The 18,385-nt window shown below is 39.1% G+C and overlaps 1 protein-coding gene across 1 annotated transcript; it reads right to left on the reverse strand.

Annotated features, from left to right (window-relative positions):
• Nucleotides 1-14,229: 14,229 nt before the first annotated feature.
• On the reverse strand, nt 14,230-16,611 carry rnf26 (ring finger protein 26). Its single transcript, NM_001078738.1, has 2 exons — nt 16,536-16,611; nt 14,230-15,808 (listed from the first exon to the last, which is right to left on the reverse strand). Exon 2 carries the CDS (start codon nt 15,672-15,674, stop codon nt 14,340-14,342), a length of 1,335 nt encoding a protein of 444 aa, NP_001072206.1. The 5' UTR covers nt 15,675-15,808; nt 16,536-16,611; the 3' UTR covers nt 14,230-14,339.
• Between the last annotated feature and the right edge of the window lie 1,774 nt (nt 16,612-18,385).

Here is an 18,385-nt window from a genome sequence, read left to right on the forward strand (position 1 = left end):
ATATGGCTGTTTCCATTTTTTACAGAATATTTGCTTGTGCTATGATCATTTGCTGTTACCAAACAGCAAATTTGCCCTCATTTAATATTATTACCACCACTTTCCATCAGTGCAGCACCTAAAATTATTTATGATTGGTTAAAATGGACCTACCCAGGCATAAAAAGCTGTATAATAAAAGCCCATTTCAAATTAAATATGTACCCCAAACTCATTTTTTTATTAACACCTCCATACCCATTATAAAAGCATTTAAAAATCCCAACTGTCAATCATATATTGCCTGCCCCGCCTCTATGCCTTAGGCATAGAGGTGGGGCAGACAGTTACTTTCACTTTCAATTCAGAACTTCTTTGATGTTGCTGCACTCCCCACATTCCCCCTCCCTCCTCACCATCTAATTGTGTAACCCAGGGGTCTCAAACTCGCGGCCCGCGGGCCATTTGCGGCCCTCGGTACAGTAATTTGTGGCCCGCACCAACGCCTTCTCAAAAGCAATGAATGGATCGCGATTTTTATTGCGATTCAAGGGATAATGCAAGGCACGGCGGGCGGGAGCTGCTGATTGCGGAAATGACGTTATGCCATCATAACAGTTATTATGGGAAGACGTTCTGTGTAGATTGTAAGCTCTTTTGGGCAGGGCCCTCTTCACCTCTTGTATCGGTTATTGATTGCTTTATATGTTACTCTGTATGTCCAATGTATGTAATCCACTTATTGTACAGCGCTGCAGAATATGTTGGCGCTATATAAATAAATGTTAATGTAATGTAATGTAATGTGCACAATTAGCTCCTTAGCAGCTAATTGTGCACACAGAACGTCTTCCCATAATAACTGTTATGATGGCATAACGTCATTTCCGCAATCAGCAGCTCCCGCCCGCCGTGCCTTGCATTATCCCTTGAAAGCCAATTTTTTGTGAAATCCCTTATGCGGCCCAGCCTCATCCTGACTTTGCCTCCTGCGGCCCCCAGGTAAATTGAGTTTGAGCCCCCTGGTGTAACCAGTGCATGGACATGGGCATCAGGCCCCCCATACTGGCACAGAAACAAGATTTTAGCAGAATGCAAAGTTTGCCTTAAAGACAGTGTCCACAAAATGGCACCTGCCTGCTGGCTGCAACTGTGAATTCCAAGTAATGAATAAAATAATATTAAACTAATTTATATGGTGTACATGAAGTTTATTTTGCTTGACAAACACAGTGAAAACAATCTGGAATTATTTCTTAGGGTGACAGGTCCCCTTTAACTGCAGTAACAATATAGAAAGCACTTGTCTTTCTTGTATAACTATGTAACTGCAGGCATTAGTTTAGTTTTCTTAACCTAAATGAAAGGATGTTTTACATTGTATTTTGGTTAGAGGATAAAGCAAAATACCTTTGATTTTTAATTATATTAGTTCATGCTCTGCAGAGCAAGAGGCTGTTTTTGCTCTCCTATTGTAAGAAATTTGGGCATTATCTGCAATCTGTTCTATTTACAATTACTGCAAATGCACAGTAACACCCTAAAATGACAAGTGATGCAATTGTTGCAGCATTAAATCCTATAATGTGATCCATTTAATCTGCTGTAATAAACTCTTGTAATCTGTGATGCTGTAACTACAAAATAAAATTCCATATTTTAAACAGTGGCTTACTAAAGTAATAGTCTCATTGTATTCTCAATTCGACCACTCCACTACTATAATATCATTATTCTCCCACCTTAAATGGTCACAGTACTACATTAGTTAACATATTTTAAATGGCCTCTGTACCTTCACTTGGTATTCTACCTAGTAAATACACTTATGACTGCAAACGTAGCATACAAAGTGCAATTTCACCATGTTTTTCCCCTCAATTCCAGTGTAATTGTGGTCAATGTACAATGCAGTGCATCTGACGCAATTGTGGCAGATCAGGCAAAATTTGGGCACTTCCGCCTGCATTTAAGTGCAAATCAAACTGCATTGAAGATGCCAAGATGGCGGCACTTCTGCTGCTCACCATCAGAACAATGCCTGTGCATGATTTTTTAGCTGTAATGGTGATGTGCTAATTGGCTTTGTTAAAACCTTGGAGCTATTAGCACCTTTGCAGATGAAGGCAGCTCCATGGTTTGAATCAAAAGACACACTGCGCTCATTTCAGACAGGAGCCGGAACAGACTGTACAAGGAATGTCTTTTTATACAAATACCTGCTGTACATTTGTTTTGTGTGCTTTTGGAATGTGGGGCATCTAAAGGAACCCATGCAGACATAGGAGCGCATGCAAGCTACTTGCAAATGGCATTCTAGGCCGAACTTAACTCAGGGCTACAACAAAACTAACCACTCAGCCACCAAGACATCTTCTGATTCTCAAATCAAATAAGACTAACAACAGCAAAATTCTGCTCCTTTCTATGGAAATTTGCACAACAATAGGGGCATTTTCAAAATAGGCAATTGCAGGAAAATATGTACCAAATAAGATGAGAGAAAATCATATTGCATTGTAGGTGTAGTTTCTCATTCTGTATTTAAAACTATACTCCCAAACAATGTTGGTCTCTATAAAAATATATAGCATAAACAAGCTCATATGTAAACCCCTGCTTCATCTAATAAACCATTTTCATACAAGTATACTTTTTTAGTAGTATGTGCTATTGGGTACTACTAAATAGAAAATTGCCATTTTAAGAATTAAGTGCCACCTCCTGGGATCATAGGATTCACAGTGCACACAAACACGCCAAGGCACACATACATGCTAGGTCACATCAGCCAATTAATGGGCAAAGTTCTTATTTTTCCTTCCACATTACTTCCTGTTACAGTTAGAGCTGCATTATTTCTGGTCATGTGAACTCTGAGGGAGCACACAGCCCATCACTAAATGGTGGATCAAGGGAAAGGGTGTAAAAGGGCAATATTTACTGATATATATATTCCAGTTTGGCGAGATTCTTTAATAGGTCACTTAACATAATGTAAACTATCTGTTGGTTAAGTGTTCATTCTGGGGGTATAGTTTTCCTTTAAGTGTCTCAGATTAATCTATATTAAGGCAACAGTATTGCTATGCTGCATTTACACGAGCATACAGATAAAGCAGTTGCCTCTTTCTTAAAACAAAGGATTAACATTCCCTTTTATGTGGAAAACCTAATCTGTGTGTCACACTGCCCTTTTTTCAATATTGTCAATGTTGCACCAACTTCATAACCTGCAGCTTGTATGTACAGTTCCTTGACCACAAAACAGGGAGTTGCAGCTCCCATTCAAATTAGCTGCGGAGCTGGATGTTTGTAAAGCTCACATATATACTATTAATTCTACACATACCTGAACTGACAGAACAATTATATTATACAAAGGAAAATAAAAGGAAAAGGAAACGGCATGTTTTCTGCAGTGTCATTACTGGAATCTCTGGTTAAACAAAAAGCTTTAAACACAAGAAATAACCCAGTATCACATGCCATCATAAAAATAACACCCTGAAATGGGGTTGGAAAGTTGTCTCTAGCTTTAACTCTTTGAGCGCTGCAGTTATATCATACATCTTTAAACAAGCAACATTTATGGGAAGTAAAGTTGATATTCATGCACGGGCTGTAGTTCTGTATAGCAGCTCAATTGGGATGGATACAGTTGTAATCTGATCAGATTTGATCATGCTGATTCTCTTCATCCCAATGGGGCAAATATGCAGGCTACACAGAAGCGCACAACAAAATATTTCATGAGTTTTAAAGAGGTAGTTCACCTTTAAGGGCTCTGGTACTCGGGGAGATTAGTCGCCCGCGAGCAGGGAGTTTTGCCGCGGGCGACTAATCTCCCCGTGTACCAGAGCCCTAAAGGAGAACTAAAGCTAAAGAAAGAGGCTAGAAAGAGGCATGAAAATAATTTAAAAAACTATAAAAAATAAATTATAAAGACTATTTGAAAGGATGCTAGGAAATAGGGCATTCTATAACATACTAAAAGTCAACAGAAAGGTGAACCACCCGTTTTACATCTGAATTGACATTGATTCATTTTTCTGTCAGTCAGTAAAATTGTATTGACATTGCTTTCTGGACAAAGTTTGGAACTCAGAAGTGTGCAAACTGAGTGTCCTGATACGTTTGGCAAAAATATAGTGTAAAAGGCATAAGCAACTGAAATTGAATTACCACCTTCAGCACCACATGACAGTAAAGGGTGGCCAATAACAATAGGGGGAGGGATCACAGGTAGCACATTTTCGGATGTAATACCACCGTGCAACATTACAGTGGTATTTGTGCTGTGGTTTGAAAGGCCTTTTTGAATATGATTATTTTCCCACATGTACTATCGTTATTGACCCTTAACTCTAAAAAATACATGTTCCTCTGGTGGTCATACACCACCTACATTGCAACTGCACAGTGGTTGCAGTTTGGAATATTAGCATTTTAAACTTGACTTGTATGGTCACTCGATCCAATCACAGGCGTGCCCCATCATATGCAGCACCTGTCACAGAACTTTGGCCACAAATGGTTAGCTGCAACCATGAAAGTACACTGGTACATACATTTGGTATCCCTATAAAAATGCTGGGCAATATGCTGTCAAAGCAAAGTTATCAAGGTTTTGCAAGACATTATTTTTATTCTTTTATGTTATCATTCAAGTGCATTAATCACTTTCTTGCATAGTCATCCACCACATCCTCTCGCATTACCCCAACCCTGAGAATCCGGAGTGATAAGAATTGTTTCATAACAAACCAAAATCTCACAGCCTAATTAACCATTTCCCTAGGTAAACAAGGGTGCGAGAGAGTCTTGGCAGCTGCCATCCAACATTTAGGATTAATTTATTCATTGTAGTCATTATATATAGAGAAAAAGTACAATCACCATATATATTTGAATATAATGTAAACATTAATAACACCATCCCTTAACCCTAAGGAAAAAAGTGTGTCTCTAAGTAAGAAAGATAGCTTTATTTAAAATGAACATGTAAAGTTATGTACACTTTCACTTTGCAGGGCTTTTGAGCATCAGTCATTTAATATATATTGTTGCACACGTTTGCAAGTAACAAGAAAAGTTACAAGAAATCTGCACTTCGCTGTTTCTGCCACTTTATTCCAGGAAACATGAAAAAGAATAAGTTAGTGCACTTTTCCTTATATTACTCCTACTTACACAAAAATAGCATTCCCCAAGTGAATTCATGCCCCCAAAATAAATTTGACTCAAAGACTTACATTTGCTACTTCTGTAGTAACTAATAGCAACCAATCAGTAAATAGCATTTATACAGCTGGTCAGCTGTATAAAAAAAACCATCGGATTGGTTACAATGGGCTACAAGATTTGGGCAAACCGGTGGCTATTAATTACATTTCCCTATACCTCACTAAATTATTCTTGTCATCTTCATCGATAAAAATGTCTGCCCACCACTGTTTATTTCTTATATTGCTGAATAGATTTCTGCTAGTTGTCTATGGGATTACCGGGTTCTCTTATTCTGGTTTTCAACACTTCAGTAGTTTTACAATACAGTTTCACACAGACATATTAAACAATATATGACAATATTATATATGGCAATTAATAAATGAATTGATATATTTCCTATTGCCATTCTTTTTAACCATTTTTGTACATATTGCCCAGTGACCACGTGAAAACTATGTACAAGCTTGTCACTTAGAGCGAAGACATGAGGAGCTACTTGTAGCAGCTACAAAAATAGACAATGCTGATAATTTACTGATAATTGTCTCTATGTGTGTTTTAGCAGAGGCAATCCTCAGTATTGTCTATGGCAGGGGATTTTCTGGTAGTTTGTAACTGTGATAAGTATCTGCTACTAAGTAGTTCTGTGTGCCTTAGCCCTTATACTGGGTGCTCTCCTGATTGCTATATTATTTGTTATTTTGTTATTTGTCACGATTACTTTGACCCAATACCTTATTCAATTCACAATCTCCAACAAGCACAAATGTTTGTTTAGGATCTATGCATTATCATCTTGCCAGATAGTGAAATTACATCATTCCAATGCTACCAAGACCACATTGCTTTAAGCCCTAGCCTATGTGGGCACCAATTTCCATACCAGTCTTCCTTGCTTTGTATGCCATTAATATCTGTAATGTTTCTACATTACTACCATCTTGCCAAATAGTAAAATAATACCATTACAATACCTTATTCAAATCATTATCTCCTTTCAGCAAGTACAGAGCCACTTTGCTTTTTGTTAAAGCTCATGGACCACTGGACATTTCGACCACCACTGCCTTCTGTATGTGTACTGGGCAGGGTTCTTGCTTTTTAATACCATCATGAGGACAAGATGCTTATACTGCAGGATGGCAGAAGAAGACAAAATGCAAAATACATATATGTAACTATGTAACTTGAGGTTACATGATTTTGAAATCTAGAAACAAAATTAATTTTGTTTATTCAAAGACTCAGTTACGTAGCAAATCCTTATACGTAGATTGGTAATGTACTGTAATGTGTATATTACAACCATTTTTTGTACTTCATTCTAGTCATTCCATGGCGCTAAATACCTTTACACTACCTTTCTGTCCTTTTCTATTTTACCTTTTTTAGGCCCTTCTCTCCATTGCTTTCCTTGTATAGACCTGTTTTGTATCATGGCATTTCTCCTGTTGGCAAACATCTTACATTGTTTCACCTCTTCATCATGTTTTTTTTATTTTCCGGTTTCACATTCTTTAGCCTCTCACCTTTCTCATCTTTCCTCCTACTCTTGCGTCATTTTCATACTTTTTGTTGCTCACATTTTTTTAAAATCTTATTTTCATATTTCTTTTCTGATTTTCCTTATTTTTCCTTCTGCTCTCATTTTCTTCTTCTCTCACCACTTACTTTATATTGTTTTACCCTTTAATTATTCTCAACTCTCTATTATGCATGTCCATTTTACACTTTTGTGTGTTCTGTCACTGTTTCCTCTCTTCCTATTTTGTCCTTTCCCTATATCCCTTCAAATCTCTTCTTAGCTCTGTACTAGGGCTGTCCAATTTGTGGCCCTCAGGCTGGATGTGGCCACCCAAAGAAATGCTACAGCCCCGTGCCTACAATCTCAATAGACTGCTGTGTATGACATCATCATATTTGTTATACCACAAATCACAAATATGTAGCATGTCACTTAACTGGCCCACTACACTGGACAGCATTGCCTTATATTTTTCTATCCTGTTTTGGCCTGGTCTCTTTTTCCTTTTTTTGTCTTTTATTACTTTTTTCTTCTTGCTTTTCTTCTTAATCCATTTTCCTGCTATATATTTCTCCACTTCCATTTCATCATCCAGTTTATGCTTTCACCCTTTGTCTCTCCCTCTGTCTTTTATTCCTTTCTGAAGTCCAGTTCACTTCCTCATTTTAAGCACTCATGTCTTTTGGCCTATTTTTCTCATTCTTTCCTCTTGGTACTTTATTCTTCTTTTTTCTCTTTTTTCTAATATTCCTTGTGCCTTTTTAGCCATTTATTAATCCAGTGGAAATGTGTAGCAACATATATAAAGCATGCACACTGCAGAATTTAAATGTGTCTTTAGCTTTTGCTGAAGCATTCTCTGCATTAATACTATTGACTCTCCACAGTGAACACTTTCTGCATGGCACCAATAAGCCCCATGGGGATTGTTGAAACCAAGGGAAGCACTTTAAACTATGCATTATCTTTGTGTTGCAAGTGTTTATTTCCAGCCCTGGACACTCCTGGAATTACAGAGGGATGACTGTTAAACCAGTTTCTATATATATCTGTATCATTGACTTGTGAGTGGTGAAGCCTCCTGCACAGAATATCAACCCCTTGGGCTGCCAGTCTTACAATAATGCAAAGAAATGGCACAAGTGTAGAGAGGTGGGGAGGATACATAGTATTTTTGAAGTACTAATTTGTAAGTACTTGAGGTGTACCGTTTTGAAAGAACATTGGGTAAAACTCCTTATGAATTTTATTATTATACCTAGTCTGTATGTTTGTAAATTATTAGTGGGCATTGGTAAGTATTTAATATGTGTCTAGGTTAAAAGATGAAGTGGAATAGCTAGCACAGCTAATCTAAGAGTCAGTAGTAACAACAAATATTAAAAACCTAAAGTTATCTCAGGTCAGGTCTGCTATACTTGCCATATGATTCCTTTAAATCTAGAAGCAAAGTAGAAAAAAAATATACCAGGTATGTTAGAGGTAACCCCCAAAGCTCACCTAAGACAAGAAATTAGAGGGACAGGAGAAAGGCATGATGGGAAGGGGAGAAGCAGTTCTGCCAGACTCAACCCAACCTGCAAGTAAATAACCTGTGCTGCACTGCTGCCTGCAATCACATTTAAAAAGAACACATAAAATAAGCCATAAAGAGGTGTTTATATATGTTGTTCTTAAAAAGCAATCAAGCACATGGCCTTTTTAAACTGATCCTGATTTTAAACTGATGGCTACTTGGAAACAAAGGCAGACTGTAACCACCATCTATGAAAACTATCCAAGTAACAATAAGGAAAATGTGAAACACTAAAAGGACCAGGAGATTAGCAATATGCATCTAAATAAATGAATGATTAGCAATGTACACCATGTGTCCTGTTTCACAAGAGATAGCTAGCAACTTGTTAATTACACAGCTCTCATTTACTCCTTCGAGATGACTAGCTAGATATGGAGTGCAACTTAAAATGCTTATTTCCAGGAGCCCAGACATATGTAGGTTATTCTCATGCGCATACATTGCTGTGTTGCTAAATTAATCTATTGGGCAACATGTTAACTTTCTTAAAATCAAAAACATACCATCATAATTATCTATATTTTTTCAAAAAGCGATCATATTTTAATTTTCTGTTCCTTAGATGTTCCACCTTTTCATTATGTGTTTTATATGTTATTTATTTAAAATGTTACTGTATATACTCGAGTATAAGCCTAGTTTTTCAGCACCAAAATGTGCTGAAAAAGTCACCCTCGGCTTATACTCGAGACGGGTGCCATGGGTCCCTCCAGACTAGCACCCTCTGACCTTTGTGTGCAAATTATACTCAAATCAATAAGTTTTTCCAGTTTTCTTAGGTAAAATTAGGTACCTCGGCTTATATTCGGATCGGCTTATACTCGAGTATATACAGTAATTTAAACTTGGCAGGGACTAGCCATACGCAAACTCCATCAATATCACTCCAAGACTTTTTATCAGACGCCAACTTACCCAAACTGAATCCAGAGGACAATAAGCTTCTGAACGCAGATATCTCTGCAGAGGAAATTCTAGCAACACTAAAAGCCCTACCCAATGGAAAAACCCCTGGGACCAGATGGATTTCCCTACATTTATTATAAAACCTTTAAAAATCTTTCTACCTTATTTACTAAAACTCTAAAACGAACTCTTGAAAGGGGCCCCAGTTCTGACCACTATGCTTACATCCCACCTTACATTGCTACCCAAAGAGGGAAAAGACCCCAGCTTGTGCAGCAGTTATAGGCCTATAGCCCTACTTAACTCAGATTTAAAATTATTTACTAAAATATTAGCCAACAATTGCCCCTAAACTAATCCACGATGACCAAGTGGGCTTTATGTTAGGCAGACAAGCAGGAGATAATACAAGACGCACTATTAACCTACTAGAAGCTATCCAACGCCAAAATAAACCCGCAATCCTTCTGGGCCTAGACATGGAGAAGGCGTTTGATCGCCTAAGTTGGCCATATTTATTTAGCTTACTGGCTCATATGGGATTACGGGGCCCCTTCCTCACTGCCATCAAGTCAATATAGTCCAACCCAACTACCAACCTTAAACTCCCAGGTGCAACAGGGAGTTGCTAGGGGCTCGATGCTTAAAGCATATAAAAAAGAGGATAATGGGCAGCCCTGTCTGGTTCCATTGCTAATTGGTATCAATTAGCAATGGAACCAGACAGGGCTGCCCATTATCCTCTCTTTTATATGCTTTAAGCATCGAGCCCCTAGCAGCATACATTATAAATCAACAAAATATTAAAGGGATAACAACTGCTATGAAAGAATACAAGATAGCCCTTTTTGCGGATGATGATCTGCTGTCCCTTTCAAACCCCCAAGTATCATTGCCTATACTCCACACCACACTAAACCTATACGGTAAACTTTCTGGTTATAAACTTAACATAGAAAAATCAGAAGCTCTCCCCTTATGTATGCCTGCAACAATGAAAGAAGCTCTACAATCAAAATTCGAGTATAAGTGGAAAAATGATTACATTACCTACCTCGGTATGCAGATTACTCCCAAATACTCGGACCTTTACAAACAGAACTCCCCCCACCCTCATACAGCAAACAAAAACATCACTACAAAAATGGCTAAATCACCCAATCTCCTAATTCGGATGCATAGCAGCCATCAAAATGAATATTTTACCAAAATTTTTATACCTATTTGAAACTTTACCAGTGCTAGTCCCTGCCAAAATATTAAATAAAATACAAGTAGCTTTCTACAAATATATATGGGGCAACATTCCCTAGGGTCCTAAGGTCGGTCTTAGTAGCTAGCAAACTCCAAGGAGGGTTGGCAGTTCCTTCTATACAAAAATATCATGTACGGCATATCCCAGTGTGGACATACCCGAATAATAAGTCCCTATGGTCTCAGATTGAAAATGGCCATCTACAGAGCTCTACTCTTTAGCCCGAGCACTCATACAAACCCCCCCCAAAACAATTTTGAGCTCAACCAAAACTGTACTGCAAGTTTGGAAGAGATTCAAAAACAAACACAAGTTGGCACCCGATAATTCCCTATGGCCCCGGTGTTTTACAATCCGGTATTCCCCCCAGGAACTCAGAAATCTTTCTATTACAATTGGAAAGTCAAAGGCTTCTTTAAAATACTGGATTTTGTAACCCATAATACAGTACAATGCCTGCAATATGAAGATATATTAAACAAGAATCCTGATATTAAGATTAAATTCTGTGAGTACCTACAAATAAGGCATTTCATAGAGAATTTGGCTAAAAAAGGTTGGCCTCAAATGGCTCTTCTATCAAATATTTCTAAAATACTACTCCCCCCCCCCCAGATATGGGAACTCTGAGCCATAAGTATATGCAGCAGTGGGAGCGAGACTTAAACATAACTATAAAGCCAGAGGCATGGGACTCGATATGGTATAATGCAAAACAAATGGTCACTTGTGTAAAGCAAAAAGAGAGTGAATAAATTCTCTCCCCTAGTCCCCAATACATGCTGGAGAGGATGCCAGTACTTCGGTACTTTGTACCATTTATTCTGGACCTGCCCCTGTATCACCCAGTTTTGAGAAGAAGTATGCAAAGTAATGGAGCAGGTCACTCAAAAATCTATACCCAGGGACCCCTTAATCATCCTTTTGGGAAAACGGTTAAAAGGCATCCCAAACTGTGCCCAGAAACTGATAAACCATGTTCTGACAGCAGCACGCATACGGATATCGGCGAATTGGAGAAAAACAATAGCCCCATCAATTGCAGAAGTTCACAAAAGATTGGTCAGAAACATGAGTTTCGAAAGTGCAATAGCACAAGTACAAAATAGGGTATCAAAATATATGGATATCTGGGCCCCCTACAAGCTCCTGGCAAAACCTCCCAACACTCCTACCTAGGCAACCTAAGAGGATAAAACTGAACCCCCCAAACTAAGAAACTGAAACCAGATAAAGCTGAATACCGAAAACCTTCCCTAAGTATTTTAGAACATGACTGCATAGTAAGCTGTATATTTACATGGATAGCAGATCCAAGAGCCAACCAGAAAAATCTTAAGAGTACCCGAGTTAATTACTTTGTTCTTTCCTCTCTCTCTCCCCATTTCCATATCTCCATTTGTAACTTACCTTCCCCCCTTTTTATTTTTTTTCTTACCCCAATTTGTTATATATATTGTCTTTATTTTTGTTATTCTGTGAAAATCTGTGAAAAACAAAAATAAATGTTACAAAAAAAAACCAAAAAAAAAAAAAACCATGAGCTTTATACAGGTCAAAGAACTTGGATAACATTGGATTTGGAATTATTTTTTAGGAAGACAGACCCTCTTAAACCAGACTGCTATTGATAGCTCAGAACACTCATAAATGTCTAAGATTAATAAAAGCCAGAGCACACAGAGTGATGGCTCTGCTGCTCTCAGACTGCATTTTTTTTTTTACAGGCTGAGAGAAGCGGATCTGCATTTAAAAGTACAACTTCTGCTCATGTGCAGGCCAATGCATTATATAGGGACCAATATGAAATGGTTAAAAACCCACTTTTTTCTTCACGCAGACCACAGAATGCAGTATTCAGGTGCAGTATTCAACACTGTGACCTGCACATCAGATTACAATCTATAATATCTGACCATGTATTGTGTAGGTAAGACCTGACAGCCTTTAGGGACTCTACGGAGAGATGGAATTGGATAAGCCAGTTGCAAGACATTTATTCAGAAGGAGCATTTGCTTCCATCTCTCACATGTATGATAATTGACCATTGTCCACCACTTTGGTGGGAGGGGGCAACACAGTAAGAAAACAAAGTCAGCCAGAATTGTGGAATCTACATGGCCTGGCACTCTGTACGTCTAGTTGGCAGTTAAATGGTTGCATACATAAAAAGCCCTTTTAACTTTGGGGTTACTTGCCTTTTTAAAGGACATGTAAACCCCACACACAAAAATCAGTGAACAATACCTGCCACTTGGATGTTAAAAGGTTAACAGTAAGGCTGCAGCCTTCCCTTAATCACTTAAAATTCCTTCTCCTCGTGTAATCCACTCACTCCCCTTCAGGAATTTGCTTTAGCTGTTGGCTCCTGGGCATGCTCAGTTTTCTAAGCTCAGATTACTAAACACATCCTCCAGTCTAGCAGCCAATGAAGAGATGGCATTGCTGGTTCCCACAGAAACTTAGCTCTAGCTGTCTGCTCCTATTTTTTTCTCCTAACCTCAGCTTTTAATCATTACAGTGCTCAAGAAAAGCAGGACTTTTTTTTAATCACAGATAGTTCTGCCTGTGTGAGCCAGCATTCTTGATGAAATGTATGCCATTTGGGTGAGGAAGATGTGCCCAGCTGATATACATTGTACTAAATATTTGCTTTATTTGTGCTTTAAAGCAGAAGTTGTTTTTCCCTCAAAGAAGGGACATAGTGACATAAAAGCACCTTCAGGCAAAAGTATGCAGTTTAACCTATAAACATGAGCATGAAACCAATTCCTTTATCTTTACCTGCACATCTATCCTTTCTTTACCCTGCAAATTATTCCCCTAATGGCAGGCACTAATGTATTGCCTGTTTTCCCATTAAATAGCATTAGACTTGGCATTGCCTGACTGCTAAGTGCACAAGTATAGTATTGAGAATAAAATTTACTAAAACCATTCCCCTAAATCCAGCAGCTGTACAAAGAGACATTTTGGCTACTTAATCGGTTAGCCTTTAACATTTAGCAATAACCTTGATGGAAGCAAAGAAAGCACGTAGTCTAAGTGGGAAGAAATAATTATAGAGATGCTTATAACGGAATGTGGTACTTTTAAGACCATTACTTTCAGAGTCTTTATAGAATGCATGTAATTGTATTTGTCAGACACCGGGATGTCATTACTAACAAAGTGAAACATTGTCTGCCATTTGTGCTTTATGCTGCAAAGGTGTATTGGTCCTAAAATATCTTTGCTTCTGACATAACTGAATTAGACATTTAGGTTTTGCCCTTACCACCCACAGACAACCTCACACTCTATATATTTTCCCCATGGCAAAACTGGAAACCAAAACATACAGTAGTTCTCATCAAATGTTTCCTGATAATAAAGAGCATTTTTATCTTCATGGAAATTCAACATATACATTGAAATGATATTTAACAACTTTTGTTAAACAGTGAATGAAGATAATACAGTTTATGGTCCCATAGCAAGAAATGTGTTACACCGAGGTAATCAGTAACGTCAGAGACACACTGTTGTGCGCTACCACATCATACAATCATTAAGTTGTGCGCGATCACATCATACATTCATTAATATTTACTGACATTATATGCCACCATTGTCCAAAAAATAAGTTATAGAACAATGAACTATTTAAAAACTCAGCAGGCACGTTGAAAGTAAGGAAGTTCATGCATTTGTGCATCTTTGGAATTGCCATAACAGATGTCCTGCAGTGGCTTAAAAGAAGGCAGTCCTGGTAAACATTTCAAAATATTTAATTTTTCACATTTTCTCAACCTATTTAAATCCTTTAGGTCAGTGTAATCCAAGTCAGTGTCCAGCATAGTGATAACTCATTGCAGGATGGTCAGATATAGACATTTAGAGTTTGCAGAATCATCTGTCTACACAGTGGGCAGTTGCGCTGATGGACAGGCTGCTGCAGAAGGATCTCTGTGCAGGAGGCACAGAGGCATAGGTGGCGGCAAGGCAAAAGGAGCACAGTTTTATTTTCATCTTGGCAAATAACACATTTTTTGCTCTCTTCCTGCTGCTTCAGTAACTTCCATGGATCTTGCGAGGGCTCTCCTCTCTTTGTGAATGCTGAGCTGGCTTGAGGAATGTGTGTTGCAGGTTGTGTGTTCTGTACCCTGTTAGGAACTGTGCTCTGAATAGGTCTCAAAGGCGGATTTTGCTCTCTCATGGGAACTTGGTTCCGCTCCCTTATTCGTGCTGGATTCTGCACAGTGGCAGGCCTAGCAGGTGGATTTTGTATCCTGGTTCTTCTCAAGTTCCATCCTCTGACCAGGGTTGCTCCATATATTCTAAACATTCGTATTATCTGAGCACTTTTTGCAATAACCCTTCTCAAAACCTCACAATGCAGCAGTGACCAGGCAAGCACAAGGGCCATGCGGTATATCTGAATTACTTTCAACTGAAATTGGCGTACAGCAGGGGAAGGTCTAAAAATGATTCTGCAAATAATGGCGAGAAGCAGAAATATAAGAATCTTGTACAGGTGTTGATAAAATATTATTCCTACTCCCCTACTAAGTGATGCAAAGCCATCTAAAATCAGTTGACAAGGCGTCCACAAGAGAATTGCCACTGCCACAGCACTGTTGGAAAACTGAGACAGCAGCATAAACATTAGTTCTGCTCCCATTAAGATGACATTGACCATGGAAAGCCATAGAGCCACTGCAGCTGATAAAATGTTTTGGATGGCAATAAGACATATGTTTACCAGGCTATTAACCAAGTAAGCTGCCAAACCTCCAGTGATACTTAATGCTTCCCAGAAATTCCTGTGAAAAGTCTGTACAGAGAATGTGATATTCAGCAGCCCTCGATGGATCAGCTCCCTACTGCGGAATAGTAGGTGGCACAACAAGTTCCATATCAACTTCAAACTGTCTAAACCAGCAAGGCATCCCCATAAAGCATCCACTAATGTCTGCACTGTGCCCAGTGCAAGGCTGCAGGAAGAATCACCAACCATAAGCACAAATCCCAATACAGCTTCCCACAACTGAAGAATGCCATTGGTCAGGGTCCAGGGAAGGTTAAAGATAAAGCAAATGGTCCAACACAAAACTGATACAACAGAGGAAACAAGCATGTAATTTAAGTCCAGCAACAGGAACAACATGTCCAGGGTCCAGCCAAGCCCATTGAGGAACAGAATGATTCCCTGCATGTCTGAAGAAGTATGAAGCTGTTAGCGGGTGAGACATAGGGGAAAGAATTCCCCTTCATGGACATGCCATTTACTTGGATCTCCAGGGCCAGATAATAGGCAGTACTTCCATCATAGTTATTTTCTTCTACTTCCTGCAATAAAACATAAGCGGTTTAGCTATTAAACATAAAATGTTGTATTGCTGATTTTGTTATAATGCAGTGTAGGTATATAAAGATTATGGCCCTCCAACTGTTCTTAAAGTAGCAAATCCTTTTTGTTTGTGGGTGGGGTCGACCCGAAGCTGCCCGACCTGAGGGTTAACTTGTGGGCACTGGGTCGGCCCGCACATCACTAATGGGCAGATAAGCTGCCAAATCGTTCTGACGGGCCCAAATTGGCAGCAGAAAGCTGCCTGTGTAAGACCACCTATACACACACGGAATACAATATGGAACCTTGTTTCGTACAATAATATTGGTGCATGTATGGCCACCTTAAGGTCAATGTTGTGGTGGTTTAGTGTGAACAGAGAAACAACTGTGGCAGTCCATTATTGCCGTCAATGGGATACACAACAAAGTGCAGGCTTTTCGGAAGGCAGGGCAGGAGGTCACCAACAGCTTCCCCCAGTCACAACAACCGCCATTTACCAGTTTCTGATATAAAGCATCATTATGAGTAATGCAAACAAACGTGCGGTAGTTATTATTACTTGGTAAGACTTGGGAAATCTTTGGCATCAATACCTTAATACCTACTAAGGAAAAGCCATACAGCACAACCACTCATTCCAGTCTTACCAGAACGGAGCAGTGAGGACAAAGAAAACACAGACATCTCTTACCAAATACAATAAGGAATAAATGCTTGGCATACCTGCAAAAGGCCAGATTTTACGACACTCACTTCCGTATAGCTGTTTATATGTCCCGCTCCTTGGCTTCTATCGGACGCGCTCACAATTGCGTCATAATCTCGCGAGATTCCGACGTCGCGATTTTCACTTATACATCGGTAGTAACGCGAGGTGCGCCAGTAGGGGGCGGGAGAGTTCTAATGCAGGCATATGGCGGAATGCTCTGCCCACAGCTCTGACTTGTGCCAGGGAGCAGAGAATAGAAACTGGTGTTTAGCAGCAGTACGAGCCGGCACCACGACCTCCTCTTCCAGTATTTTACCTAAAGCAATTCATATTTATTTTTGATTGCTTGAACTCCTGTTTGTGCCAGGGGTCAAAGATAAATACGTTATTTGACCCAAGTGCAATTCATTTGTTTTATCTGCTTGGAGATTGTTTCCTGCCAGGGAGCAAACCACAAAAGAACTTTGCACCCAATATCTTCTATCGCCAGAGTCTCTGCCCCCGAAGTTTCTGCCACAACAAGCATTTTTAAGCTTTCTGACGCACTCTTAATGACAAGCAGCTATATGGCGGTTGTCATGCCCACTTTCTGCCCATTTCTTGCCTCCATGATGTCACAATTATAATGGCGGTAATTTTCAAACAATGATTTATTCCAGTGCAAAAGGCACAAATATCAAAGGTCAGTTACATTTTGCTGAGGCTAAGGCCAATGGCACAGGGAAGATTAATCGCCCCATGGCAAATCTTCATTACCACAGGCAACTAATCTCCACGCAATGCCATCCCATGATTTCCCGAATCTTAGCAACGCATATGCCATCCCACCGGCGATTTACATTGTTGCCGGTGGGATGGCATTGCGGAGAGATTTGTTGCCCACAGTTATGAAGGTTTGTGGTGGGGCGACTAATCTCCCCGTGTGCCACTGCCCTAAGTATTCCTGCAGACAAGATACCCAGCCACTTGTGTAGACCTTGTGTGCTCTCTGGAATAAATGCAGCCTATGTGCTTGAACATCAATATTTTATTTTAGGCTTTTTTTCTGCCAGGTAGCAAAAGTGTTATTTTCACAGGTTTTAGCAGTTACTAAACAACTTTAAACTCATACAGTACTGTAAAACATTTTGCATTTAAAGGAGAAGGAAAGGTAAAAACTAAGTAAGCTTTATCGGAAAGGTTTACGTAAAGGAATGCGTGATCTGAGCTATAACGGCTAGACTGCAAGGAGGAAGCTATGAACACTAAGCTAAAATGGCAGCTGCAATCAGAGAAAGCTTCTAGGACTCTTTACTCAGGAATGATAAAGCTTGCTGCCGAATAAATATAGTGTTCTAGGTGGCACTAATGTGGCAAATCTATTGGCAGTAAAATGCCAAAATGACTTTCCTTCTCCTTTAATGCATGTCTTTGCTAAAAGTTTGAATATCACTATAAATTAATAAAAAGATGCAGAAAAGAACACTGTACATAGCTGTATTGTTCCATCTAAAACAAAAATCTATACCCTTTTAACCAGGATCTGCACCTTTTACATGTGTTTCTGTTGCACAATTACAAATTCCTCATTCTTGTGCATATGAGGCAATAATGGTGATGCTGACCTTCCTAAGATAGTGCCTGTGATCACAAGATATGGGGGAAACTTTGATTTCTAAAGTAAGCTGTATTTTCACCTTAAAATTAAGTGATTTGCTGTGGAGAGGCATAAAACATTGTAAAATGCGGGAAATTCATATGTAAAACCCAGGAATAAAGCCCCTAGAGATACATTAAAATTGGTGGAACCACAACAAAACGGGTTAAAAGGTGGGAAAACATTAGATCCGTGGACGTAAATTCGGGGTGCTACTGTATATCAGCA

This window comes from Xenopus tropicalis, chromosome 7 (genome assembly GCF_000004195.4).
Source record: "Xenopus tropicalis strain Nigerian chromosome 7, UCB_Xtro_10.0, whole genome shotgun sequence".
Lineage (NCBI taxonomy): Eukaryota > Metazoa > Chordata > Amphibia > Anura > Pipidae > Xenopus > Xenopus tropicalis.